Source organism: Bos indicus, chromosome 11 (assembly GCF_029378745.1).
Source record: "Bos indicus isolate NIAB-ARS_2022 breed Sahiwal x Tharparkar chromosome 11, NIAB-ARS_B.indTharparkar_mat_pri_1.0, whole genome shotgun sequence".
In the NCBI taxonomy this organism is placed as follows: Eukaryota; Metazoa; Chordata; class Mammalia; order Artiodactyla; family Bovidae; genus Bos; species Bos indicus.
In genome coordinates this window covers 100389674-100402893 of record NC_091770.1, presented here as the reverse complement: position 1 = coordinate 100402893, position 13220 = coordinate 100389674, and the positions used below count along the sequence as shown (strand labels likewise).

General features: G+C 53.5%; 1 protein-coding gene across 2 annotated transcripts in view; it reads right to left on the bottom strand.

The window, feature by feature from the left end:
* Window positions 1-13220, bottom strand: part of HMCN2 (hemicentin 2) — a 176878-nt gene that overhangs the window by 70943 nt on the left and 92715 nt on the right. For both annotated transcript variants that reach the window (XM_070799427.1, XM_019971022.2), the window contains exons 30-39: window positions 12217-12371; window positions 10991-11269; window positions 9026-9307; window positions 8240-8348; window positions 7848-8017; window positions 5375-5529; window positions 4826-4922; window positions 3661-3756; window positions 2000-2176; window positions 798-955 (exon numbers count right to left, since the gene is read on the bottom strand). In XM_070799427.1, coding sequence (XP_070655528.1) covers window positions 798-955; window positions 2000-2176; window positions 3661-3756; window positions 4826-4922; window positions 5375-5529; window positions 7848-8017; window positions 8240-8348; window positions 9026-9307; window positions 10991-11269; window positions 12217-12371 — 1678 coding nt within the window. The remainder of the gene's footprint in view (window positions 1-797; window positions 956-1999; window positions 2177-3660; window positions 3757-4825; window positions 4923-5374; window positions 5530-7847; window positions 8018-8239; window positions 8349-9025; window positions 9308-10990; window positions 11270-12216; window positions 12372-13220) is intronic.

Sequence of the window (13220 nt, the reverse complement as noted above, 5' to 3'; positions counted from 1 at the left end):
TGGCCGGTCCCCAGGTATAAGATACACAACAGATTTCAAAGGGTTTGTACCAAAAGGAGAAGGTAAGATGTCTGGTTAATGATGTTTTATAATGATCACTTGATACAGTGAAGCTTTTTGAATATACTGGGTGAACTAAAATGTATTTTTTATACAGCAGTTTTAAAAATATTCCCTTTTTATATAGCCAAAGGGTATCCTGTTTGTTTGTTTCTTTGTTTATTCATTCATTAATTTTGCCTGCGCTGGGCAGCTTGCAGGATCTTAGTTCCCTGACCCGGGATCAAACCCCTGGCCCTTGCAGTGGAAGCATGGAGTCCTGATAACTGGATAGTCAGGAGATCCCCTAAAATGTATTATTAAAATTGGCTTCACCTGTGTCTTTTTACTCAGTCTAATGCAGTTACTAGAAAATTGTAAATTATATATTTGGTTCCTAACATATATTACATTAACATTATGTTATGTTCAGTTCAGTTCAGTCACTCAGTCATGTCCGACTCTTTGCGACCCCATGGGCTGCAGCACGCCAGGCTTCCCTGCCCATCCTATGCATAATGCAATGTACATTATGTTACACTACGTTATATTATGATTATGTCTTATATTGGTGGTGGGCCTTGTTCCTGGAGACCACCTGGCCCCGACTCCTTTTAGCTGCTCTCCCTCCTCCCTGCAGCCAACCGTCCTGGGCCATCACTGTTGCCCCCCCACGGCGGTCCCAGGCCCTGACCTGCATTCCCAGCATCTACTGAGGCACCAGAGAGGTGAGCTGGGCCCCCCCCACCCCCACTGACCTGGAGACCGGCGGTCCCTGCAGTGGACACGGGGTTTCCATCCTTCAGCCACATCAGCATGGGGCTGGGCGCCCCGGCGGCGTCACAGGTCAGCCGCACCGGGCTGTGGAGCAGCACGGGGCCTGGGAGGCTCGGTGGCAGCGTGATGCGCGGGGGCACTGCAGGGCGAGGGCGACACGGGGCACGGGTTGACCCCGCTGAGGGTGAAGCGGGCAGGGCCCCTGGCCGGGCACCCCCGCAGGAGTGCATGGCCACTGATGAAAGCTCAGGGACAGCGACTCCCAACACGGGCAGGGCACGCCCCGGGTCTCGAGGTTGCTTGTTTCATCCTTCCGGCCCCACAGATGGGAAACTGAGGCTTAGAGAGGGCCAGTGGCCTGCCCAAGGTTGACCCACCAGGAGCTGGCAGAAGCAGCCCTTGAACTTGGGCCTCCTGGTTACCGTGAGGTCATCATCATTGCTGATGGTGTAGGGGTCACAGGGGTTGAGAATGCCTGTTAGGGTGATCAGTGATCTTTGATGTTACTATGACTCACCCAAGGCTCAGATGATAGCAGTTTTTAGCAATAAGTCCTTTTTAATTAAGATATGTCCATGTTTTAGACACAGTGCTATTGCACATGTAACAGACTACAGTACAGTGTATATAGGACTTTTCTATGCACTGGGAAGCCAAAAAAAACTCATGTGACTTGCTTTATTTTGGTATTGCTTTATTGTGGTGGTCTGGAACCGAAACTGCAATATCTCTGAGTTGTGTCTATACCCAATAAATGTGGTTGGATAGAAAATGGACAGATGGAGGAATTGATGTTTGAACAGAAGAACGGTTGGGGGATGGACAGCTGGATGGTTAGATGGGTGGGTGGGTTAGATGGGCAGAGAATTGAATGGTTGGTTGAATCGATGGATGGACAGTTGGGTGTTTCCATGTGTAGATGGAAGAATGGATAGATGAATGGATGGATGGATAAATGATAGGTGAAAGGAAGGAAAGATAAATGAAAGGAAGCATGGATGCATGGATGATTGATGGGTGAATGGATGATAGATGGAAGATAGGAAGGATGGATGAATGGATGAAGGATGGGTGGTGGATGGAAGAAGGGAAGGATGGATGGATGAGAGATGGAGGAACAGACAGGGACAAACGGATGAGCAACAACTCTGGGGACAGATGCCTTTAGTCCTGAGCAGCTCACCATTGACCCGCAGGCTGTATTGCAGCTCTGTGCTGCCCACCACATTGGACGCCACGCAGCGGTAGCTCCCGGCATCAGAAAGCTGGGCTTGCTCAATGAGAAGGACTCTCCCATCAGTTGACACCATCGCTCTGTCCCAGGCAGAGATAGGCTGGCGGCCCTTAAACCAGGAGATATCTGGAGAAGAGAAGAGAGATGCAAGGGTCCCTGCCAGCCTTTCAGAGTGTGCCTGTGTCCTGTGCATCCGAGGGGGGCTTCCAGGGTGCCCATATGGTGCGACTTTATTTCAGGCACTGGAGAAAGCCTGAAAGGAAGATGGATGGGAGCAGAATATGGCAGTTGTCTGAGATGGAATCGAAGGCAGAGAGGGACACAGGCTGGAGCAGCCAGGAGCGAGAACAGTCAAAGCCAGCCTGGCCCCTTCACATCTTACTCCTGCCAGGAGACCACCCATGAGGCAGATCTTTAAAAGAGAATACAGTACACCCCCAAACAGCAGGCTCATCATTATGGATGGACTGTGAATAGATACATGGACCCCAGGTTCATAGCAGTGCTACTCACAATAACTGAGATAAGGAAATGACCTAAATGTCCATCGACAGATGGGTGGATAAAGAAGACATGGTACATATATACAAGGGAATATTACACAGCCATGAGAAAAGAACAAACCAATGCCATTCGCAGCAGCATGGATGGAACCAGAGATTATCACACTAAGTGAAGTAAAGACAAATACCAGAAAGAGAGAGACAAATACCATATGATATCACTTATATGTGGAACCTAAAATATGATACAAATGAACCTATCCATGAAACAAAAACAGACTCACCGACATAGAGAACAGGCTTGTGGTTGCCAAGGGGGCACAGGGGAGGGAGAGGGATGGAGTGGGAGGCTGGGGTCAGCAGATGTAAGCTATCATGTATAGGATGGAGAAGCAAGGTCCTACCGTACAGCACAGAGAATTATATTTAATATCTTATGATAAGCCATAATGGAAAAGAATATTTATAAAGAATGTACATATATGTGTACAACTGAACCACTTTGCTGTACAGCAGAAATTAACACAACATTGTAAATTAATTGTACTGCAATTAAAAAATAAAGTTAATAAAGAGATTATAAATAAATAAGGACCGACTGTATCTTCAACTTGCTTCCATCCTGCCAGGGCCCATGCCAGAACAGGGTTCCCCCACGGCAGAGGGCCAATACCTCCAGGGCTCACTACCCTAGGCAAAGCAGGGTTGCCATGGTTCTGATGGGGGACAGGAAATGTATCGTCTTCCTAGGCCCATCCTGTCTGCTGGGCATTTACACCCAGTCCCAGCTCCCAGACCTTTCCTAAACTGCTGGTCTAGAGAAGATTCTCACCCTCCAGCCTAGGGCAGCCCCATGAATCCACGAACTCAGCAGAAATCCTGTAGGTTTGTTTCAGACACCAGGGCAAAGGCTCTGGGCCCTGGTGTATAATGGGCATGAGATAAAGAGCTGTTGAGAAGGACAAGGGGAGCGTGGGGGAGGGAAGGGGAAGGTCTGCTGATTTCATCCTCAGCCAGAGCAGTACCTGGAGCCCTGGCTGACCTCTTCAGATGGGAACTGGGGTTGGCTGGAGGTGGCTTTCAGACAAGGGGAGGGGTCTTACTTACCAGGAGGGGGCACGCCGGAAGCCAGGCACTCCAAGGTCACGGAGGCATTTTCTAGCACCGCCTTGTTGACCAGACCCGGCTCGATGTTGGGAGGCACTAGGGGAGACAAGGAGATCCTGGCTTTCCGGGTGAGGCTCCAGGCAGCTCATCTCAGCCACCCTAAGACCCCTCCCCAGCCTTCCCAAGGGGGCCTGGGCAATAAGGCACCCCAACAGCTCACGTTTGCTGATTAAGGAATCCCCTCCTGCCCAAGAACAAAGGCCCTGGGAGGCAAGCTTTATTTCAATCATACAAGGATGACCCTGGCACCCAACACCCCCCTCCCCCCAGGAGCAGCCAGCATCAGGCACTGTGGCGAGGTGGACCCCAGGGACCCCAGGCAGTCATGAGGGGTGACAAGGGCAAGGATGTGCCCATATACCCAAGGATCTAAATGAGCCCTCAAATGCATAAAACAAGCAAAGATACAAATGAACGAGAACAGGCTGTCCACTGAAAGTCTAACAGAAAGCAATCAAAAGGAAGGCTTCCCTTGTGGCTTAGTGGTAAGGAATCCGCCTGCCAATGCAGGAGACATGGGTTCGATCCCTGGTCTGGGAAGATCCCACTTGATATGTAGCAACTAAGCCTGTGTGCCACAACTACTGAACCTGTGCACTAGAGCCCGTGAGCAGCAACTGCTGAGCCTACGTGGCCACAACCACTGAAGCCCACGTGCCCTAGGACCCATGTGCCACAAGAAGAGAGGCCACCGCAATGGGAAGCTGACCGCAACTAGGGAGTAGCCCCTGCTGGCCCGCAGCTAGAAAAAAAGCCCATGCAACAAGGAAGAATCAGACAGCAAAAAATAAATAGATAAATAAAATTATATATGTATATATACACACACATATATAAACAACCAAAAGGGACCACAGTAAATGACTTTCTACTTATTTTATCTTATTGGCTGCACTGCATAGCATGTGGGATCTTAGTTCCCCAACCAGGGATCAAACCCATGCCCCCTGCAGTGGAAGCGTAGAGTCTTACCCATTGGATCACCAGGGAAGTCCCATCAACATCTAAAGTTAAGTATGTGACATTGATTTTAGGACCCCCAGCCATCTCGGACCTCTGGCGGTGGCCCCGCGGGCCCTCAACCACTCAGGCATAGTCTCCTTACCTAACACCCTGAGCATCACTTCCTTCCTGCTCTCCCCGGCCAGGTTAGTGGCGACACAAGCGTAGGTGCCTTCGTCCTTCAGGTCCACCTTCTCAATCTGGGGGGACAGGAGGAAGAGCAGGTGTGTAGCAGGGAGGTGGGCAGGGCCCGGGGTCAGGGCAGTCAGAGCGACACTGGGATATGGTGAGGGGACAGGCTACCGCTGACCCCAGGGCAGGAGAAAGTGAGGATGGGCACAAGCTTGGTTCTGGGGTGGAGTTCTGAGCCCTGCTTTCAGATTCCAGAGGATTCCTCTGATCTTGCGGGCTACTCCCCTCCCCCAACTTTCTCCCTCTGGCCACCCAAACTCTCGGGACATGGTCAAAGCTAAGGGCTCCCTTCCTTCTTCAGACCCAGCACCCCAGTGTCCACTGAGCATTTCCAGGATAAATAGACATTGTTTGTTCTGCCCTCAGGCTGCCAGGGCCCGTCTTGGGCCCTCCAGGACCCTAAAAAGCAGCCACTCCACCTGTGCAGTTGTCCCACCAGCCCTGGGGCCCTTGCACATACCTGCAGGCTCCCCCCTGAGGCTGCCAGAGCCACCCCATCCTTCCACCAGCGGAGGCTTGGGGTAGGCACCCCAGTCCCTGCACATCGGAGGGTCACAGGCTGCAGGAAAGGGGCTGTGATGTTCTCACCCCCAACTATGACCACCGATGGGAGCTCTGGGCAGAGGAGAGGCAGGGAGGCCCAGTCAGGTTCAGGAGGGGTGCAGTGGGCACCCAGAAACCTCCTCAATGCCTGGGTAGTGAGGGAGTGGCCTTGTGGGGCTGACCTCTACCTTCCTCCCACTCAACCCTCCAGACACCTGGCCTTGTGGGGAAGAGCACTAGGCTGGGAGCCAGCAGAGCAGGTCTTTCCCTTTGAAATTCTCCCATCCACCATCCATCATCTATCATCCATCATAGATCCATTCATCCATCCATCATCCATCCATTCATCTATCATCCATCCATCCACTCATCTATCATCCATTCTTCCATCATTCATCATCCATCCATCCATCAACCATCCATCCATCAACCATCCATCTATCCATCCACCAACCATCCATCCCTCATCCATCTATCTAACCATACATCATCCATCCATCCATCAACCATCCATCTATCCATCCATCATTCATCAACCATCCATCCATCATCCATCCATCCACAATCCACCATCCATCCATCCATCTACCATCTATCTATCCATCATCCATCCACTCATTCATCCTGCATCCACCGATCAACCATCATCCATCCATCCATCATCCATCTATCCATCCATCCATCATCCACCAACCATCCATCCATCCACTATCTATCTATCCATCATCCATCCATTTATTCATCCATTCATCCATCATTCATCATCCATCTATCATCCATCCAACAACCATCTATCCACCCACCCATCATCTATCATCCATCATCCATCCATTATTCATCATCCATCCATCCATCTACCATCTATCTATCCATCATCTATCCATTCATTCATCCATCATCTATCCATCCATCATCCATCCATTCATCTGTCATCCATTCATCCGTCATCCATCCATCCATCCATAAACCATCATTCATCCAGCAATTCATCATCCATCTATCCATCCATCAACCACCCACCCATCATCCATCCATCCATCCATCATCCATCCATCCACAATCCACCATCCATCCATCCATCTACCATCTATCTATGCATCATCCATTCATTCATTCATCCTGCATCCACCCATCAACCATCATCCATCCATCCATCATCCATCTATCCATCCATCCATCATCCACCAACCATCCATCCATCCACTATCTATCTATCCATCATCCATCCATTTATTCATCCATTCATCCATCATTCATCATCCATCTATCATCCATCCATCAACCATCCATCCACCCATCATCTATCATCCATCATCCATCCATTATTCATCATCCATCCATCCATCCATCTATCCATTTACCATCTATCTATCCATCATCTATCCATTCATTCATCCATCATCTATCCATCCATCATCCATCCATCTGTCATCCATCCATCTATCCATAAACCATCATTTATCCAGCAATTCATCATCCATCTATCCATCCATCAATCACCCACCCATCATCCATCATCCATCCATATGTGCACTGTGCCCCTCACTGCACTAGGCACAGGGACACAGAAGAGAAAGCTCTGTGCTGCCTCCAGAGCTCCCAAGCTGGGCAGGAGAGATGAACAACCAAACAAGCAATGGGTGCTATGGTCATGAAGGGCTGAGCAGTGCAGATTATAACCATGTTGGAATCAAGGAGGGCTTCCTGGAGGAAAGGAAGATCTAAAAAGACAGATCTAAAAGATAGAGAGGAGCTAAGCAAGCAAAGAACCCCTCTCCAGTACTCTTGCCTGGAAAATCCCATGGATGGAGGAGCCTGGTAGGCTGCAGTCCATGGGGTCACTAAGAGTCAGACACGACTGAGCGACTTCACTTTCACTTTTCACTTTCATGCATTGGAGAAGGAAATGGCAACCCACTCCAGTGTTCTTGCCTGGAGAATCCCAGGGACGGGGGAGCCTGGTGGGCTGCTGTCTATGGGGTTGCACAGAGTTGGACACGACTGAAGTGATTTAGCAGCTTAGTAGCAAGCAAGCAAAGAAGACTATTCCAGGCAGAGGAAACAGCATTTGCAGGCTTGAGGTAAGAAAGCCAATGTATTTAAAGAGTTGAATGAAGTTTGGTGTGATCAGTATAAAGAGAGCAAATGGGGTAGGAGAGGCTGGGGAGAGGGTTGTGGGCCTGTGGACTGGGGAGATATCAAGTGTAGTGAGAAGCTGAGCCTCTGCTCACATCATGTCTCTTTGGTGAACTGGGGAGTCCAGCCCAGAAGTGCCATCCTGGGAAGACCAGCTCCCACCCTGCCCAAGTCTACGAGGCCTGCCAAAGGCACAGAGGACCATGGCCCTCTGGCTTCATGCCCCCTAGCCCTGGAACCCCAGGCCCCCTCACCGTGCACAGACAGCTCCACCTCGGCCGCGGCCGTGCCAGCCTCGTTGGTGGCCTGGCAAGCAAAGAGACCCGCATGGCCCAGCTCCACGTGGTCGATGTGCAGAGTGGTCCCCTCCGAGGTCACGTGGACCCCAGGCAGCTCCTCGGCCGGGTGGCCATTCTGCAGCCACCTAGGGCATGGCGGTGGGGGATAGGTCAGTCTGAGGCCGGGGAAGGCGGGGCGATGGGACAGGCCAAGAGTCAGGCACATCTCTCTCCTGCTCTCACGTCCCTGGCTCCGTTGCCTCCTTCATACATATGAGAGGTGGAGTATCTCCCATCCCCACCCCTCCAAGCATGCTCTTTGCCACCCCCCATCCTCCCAGTTCTGGCCTCCACCACCCCATACGCACTGGATCGTGGGCACTGGGGAGCCCGAAGCGTAGCAGGGAAGGTACAGGGACTGTCCCACGAGGGTGGTCACCTGGCCCAAGCCTTCAGCCACCAGGAGCTGCGGGGCAACTGCAGACAAGAGCCACCGCTGGGTGTCTGGAGTTGAGAAAATGCCAGCCTCCAGCCCTCCCAAGTCCCTGTGCTGCCAGAGGAAGGCCCAAGCTCCACCTCACCCTTCAAGTCTCCCCATAAGTGGCTCCTCCTCCAGGAGGCCTTCTAGGACCACCCAAGTTCGGCCTCCCCATCAGAGTGGTCTGTTTATTCAGTGTCTGTCTTCCCACCAGACCCAGGGCTCAGGAGTCCCATCTGCCTGTTCCCTGACTTATCTCAGAGTCAGTGGTGGGAAGAAACAGGCAAAAGCCCCGCCCACCTGTCCTGGGACCAGCGCCCACCACCCAGCTTTGGACCTCAAGGAGTTAGTTCCCCATTGAGCTCCCATTGACCAGGAGCATCTCCTGGAAGACAAATGTCCTTCTTCCAGGGGTGGTGTCCTCCACCCAGGGGTCCTCCACCTCCAGCTAGGTGGTGACCCAGCCCAGAGTCCTGGGAGGGAACAGGGACCCTTGAACCTGGGAATTAACCCCATCCACCCGGTAGCTCTGAAGGGCCCCCGCCCAGGTCACAGAGACCTCATCTGTCTCAGGCCCTGGTCACTTCTCCCCCAGCTTCCACCCCCTCCGCACACAGCCAGAGTTCGAGGAGGGGCCCCCGGCCCAGTGATGTGGACGGGGCAGGCCTGGGCTCACCCTGCACCTCCACGGAGTAATGCAGCACGGCCTCCCCCGCGGGGCTGCTGGCCACGCAGCTGTACAGGCCTCCGGACGCCTCCCCCAGGCTCTCCAGGCTCAGCACGCCACCGCCCGCCCCCAGCCACGTCCCGTTGCGGTCCACCACGGGCAGCCCCTCGTGGTACCAGGAGACAGTGGGGGGTGGGTAGCCTCTGGCCACACACTCGAGGGTCAAGGGCCTCCCGGCCACGGCTTTCACCACTCGAGGTCCTTCGCCAGTGCCCTCGATGGTGGGTGGGACTAGGGGAGAGACAGGGGGCTGTTCAGGGGCCAGTAGCCCAGTTAAGCCCCTCCCCGACCTCACCCCGTGTGAAACGCCTCCTCCCTGCTCTGCTAGCTGAAAGCCCTGTTCAGACCTCACCTCCTCCTCCGAGTCTCCCCCAAACCCCTGGCTGGAAGCACCCTCTCCATCCTCTGTCCCTTGGTGGCAACCCGTGCCCACCATTGCCCCCTACTCTGCCTGCATCTTCCCTCCATGTCTTGTTCCCCCCACGAGCTCATCTTCCGCAGAACACTCATCTCTGCGTATCCCCAGTAGGTCTCCATATCCACTGAACCCCAGATGACGGGCTTCCCCTGGCCCAAGACCAGAGCTTCTGCTTCTACTGGTCCCCTTCTTGGTCCAAGGAAGTGAGCCGACCCTAGTCCAGATGACCCAGCCTGTGGGGGCTCCTGACTCAACCAGGGATGGCCAAGTGGGTAGCTTGGGAGGGGGGCTTCTCTCTTCCCGTTAGGGAGGGCCCTCCAAGTTGCTAAGCACATGGAGCCATTGCTAGGAGACATTGGCAACGAAGGACCAAGGACGGGCTTCTCAATCTTGTGTGGGTCACAAGCCCCACTGAAACATAATGAAAACTCATGTGCATTTCTTGTCAACTTCCAGGAGATCCTCAGATCCCTGAGCTGGCAGCTGGGCTCACTCTCGGAGGGGGCCCCAGACCCCAGACACCCCAGCTTCCCTTTGGGGTCCCCAGGGCTCCAGCACCCAAGCCGTTGGTGTCTTTGGGGACCGGAGCTCTAGAGCTGACCCTTCAAGAGGAACCACAAGGACCCTACTGGCCTACATTCTGCCCTCTCAGACTTCACCTGCTCAGACCCATCCCTGCCCATCGATACACACCCTGTCCTCTGAATTCTCTGTGCGCCCTCAGAGCCAAGACCCTCCATGCAGGCCAATGCCCAGGTTAACAGCACACCACCTATAGTTAGGGCTTTCCTGGTGGCTCAGACAGTAAACGATCTGCCTGCAATGTGCTAGACCAGGGTTCAATCCCTGGGCCGGGAAGATCCCCTGGAGAAGGAAATAGCCACCCCCAGTATCTTGCTTGGAGAATCCCATGGACAGAGGAGCCTGGCAGGCCATAGGGTTGCAAAGAGTTGGACACAACTGAGCAACTAACCCTTTCACTTTATCTATAGTCAGACCCTCTCAGTGTGAACCAGGTCCTCTCACCCCCTAGCGGGGGGATCTGGGTCAGTCCCAGAGCCCGCTAGACTCACCCATGAGTTGGGGGACCAGGGCCCTAGTCCCTGAGATGAAATTAGCTGTTGCTGTGACAAGCCCTGGGGGTCTGGACCACAGTAAGTGATTAATCAAGGGCAGTTAGTTATTAGTGGTGGTTTTGGGGGTCTGGGTGCAAGTTTCTGAAAAGCCCTAAACCACGAGGGGAGACCTGATTTCTCCACTGGGCTCTCCCTGGGCCCCGACACAGACCTGTCTCCTGGCTTAATTTCCTCTCTGGCCAGGGGAGGTTGGATGAGATGACCCTTCTCCCCAGGATAACTATTCAATCTCATTATCTTGGGCCTCTGGCTGCTCCCCTGGCCCACCTTTGGAGCCAGATGGAGGCCACCGTGGCCCAGAGTCCTCCCACCACTCACCCCAGCTGACCCTTGCTCCTGCCACGCCCCCGGGCCGCTCACCGTAAACCTCCAGCCGGGTGGTCTTCTCCACGACCCCCACAGTGTTGCTGGCCTTGCAGCTGTAGGTGCCAGCATCCGAGCCCTGGGCTCGCTCCAGCTGCAGCTGCCGGCCGCCTCTGCTGTAGACCACCTCAGTGCTGGGGACCAGGGGGTCGCCATCCTTGAACCAGGTGATGTCGGGCGTGGGCACCCCTCGGGCCTCGCACAGGAACCACACGGGGTGGCCCTCCATGACGGCCACCTCGCTCGTCTCGTTGGAGCCCCAGATGGTGGGGGGTGCTGAAGACAGCGGGGGCGAGAGAAGGTCACAGGGAAGCTGCCCAGCGCGGAGGCGGCTGGTGCACCGCCCTTTGCAGCGCCCAAGCCCCTGCCCATGGGTCACAGCACCACACCCGTCACAAGCTTCCACTGCAGGGGGCGGGGAGGGGCGGGGGACTCTGGGGACAGACGGGAGAGGCCAGCTCGGGACATGCTGACGTCATAGGCGAGCCTGGCCATTGCAAGAGGTGCAGGAGGTGGGGCAGGGGCCATAAGTCAGGCTCTGGATGCCCCCACCCCCCGCCTCTAAGTGGCTGCATGACCTGGAGAGGTCACTTTCTCTGGGGTTCAGCCTCCTCATCTGTAAAATGAAGGGCTGAACTGGATCAGGGGTCCCACAGGGCAGGTCACACACCACGGGTGGTACCCAAGAGGACCCTCGGGACACACGGACATGCACCTCATAACAGAACAGTTATGCCCTTCCCACATCTCCTTCTGGCCCAGTTATGACAGAGGACAAGGTGGTTTGGTGTGTCTGGTTCTTAATCTTTCTAGCACTTTTTATCTTGCACTTTCTACTGCAGGCGGGCAGCTCAGGCCTCAGGGGTTCCAACATCCCTCTTTGATGGCATTTGTTTTCACCGCTTCCTCCCACGAAGGCCAAGCAACCCTGGTTCCCACTTCCCTTTGAAATAGCCAACATCCTTTTAGGTAACTGGGTTTCAGTGGAAAGAAAAGTGATTTGATTTAAAGAAATGACCATCCAGAGTGTACCACGGATGGGAGGACTTGGAAAGCTCCGATGGGGACGATGGGATTTGGGGAACGTTTCAGATTCCCTCGGTCCGTCCCCCTCTGGTTTTACTGTACTGGGGGCAGACTCCTCAGAGACTCCCATTTCTGCCCTCACCACCCCTCCACACAGTGGGCAGCCCGTGGTGATGACGGGAAGGGGCTGGGCTCACCGTGGATTCTGAGCTGAAAGTCCTTGGTCTGCTGGCCAGCCGGGCTGAAGGCCACACACTGGTACCAGCCCTCATCTCCCAGGTGACTGTTGGTGATTCTGAGAACCTGGCCATCCTCCTGAAGCTGGACACGAGGCTCCCCCAGAAAGACAGGTCTGGAAAAAGACGGTTGAGAGAAGTAAGGCCAAGGCGCCAGCAGGGGCGGGCTGCACAGAGGGGGCCTGCTGCTTGGGAAAAGGAAGACTGTAAGACTCACAGTCGCTGAAAAGTACCAACAGTCAAGTGCCCATCAATGGATAAATGGATAAACAAAATGTGGTCCTTCCCTACAATGGAATATTATTCAGCCGTTAAAAGGAATGAGGTAGCGTGGTTGTAGCATGAAGGAACTTCAAAAGCTGTGTGCTAAGGGCAAGAAGCCAGACACGAAGACACATACCATATGACTGCAAGAAATTAATACAAAATAGAGGAAATTCCGTAGAGACAGAAAGCAGGTTAGTGGTTGCCAGGAGCTGGGGGCGAGGGACGAACAGACGAGTGACTGCTCATGGGTGTGGGGTGTCTTTTGGGGGTCATGAAATATTCTGGAACCAGATAGAGCTGACAGATTGCAACCCTATGGATGTACTACGCACACCAAATTGTGCGCTTCAGAATGGTAAAGTGAAGGTGAAGTGAAAGTCGCTGAGTAGTGTCTGACCCTTTGCAACCCCATGAACTTATACGGTCCATGGGATTCTCCAGGCCAGAGTACTGAAGTGGGTAGCCTTTCCCTTCTCCGGGGGATCTTCCCAACCCAGGGATCGAACCCAGGTCTCCTGCACTACAGGCAGATTCTTTACCAGCTGAGCCACAAGGGAAGCAATGGTAAACTTTCGTTTTAGAATGGCAAACATCATATGAATACCTAAAATTTTTTTTAAAAAACCTTTAAAAATACTTTTGAAAAAGTTTTAAAAGTAAAAGGAAGGCTGGCTGAGTAATGAGAAGACTCTGCCCGT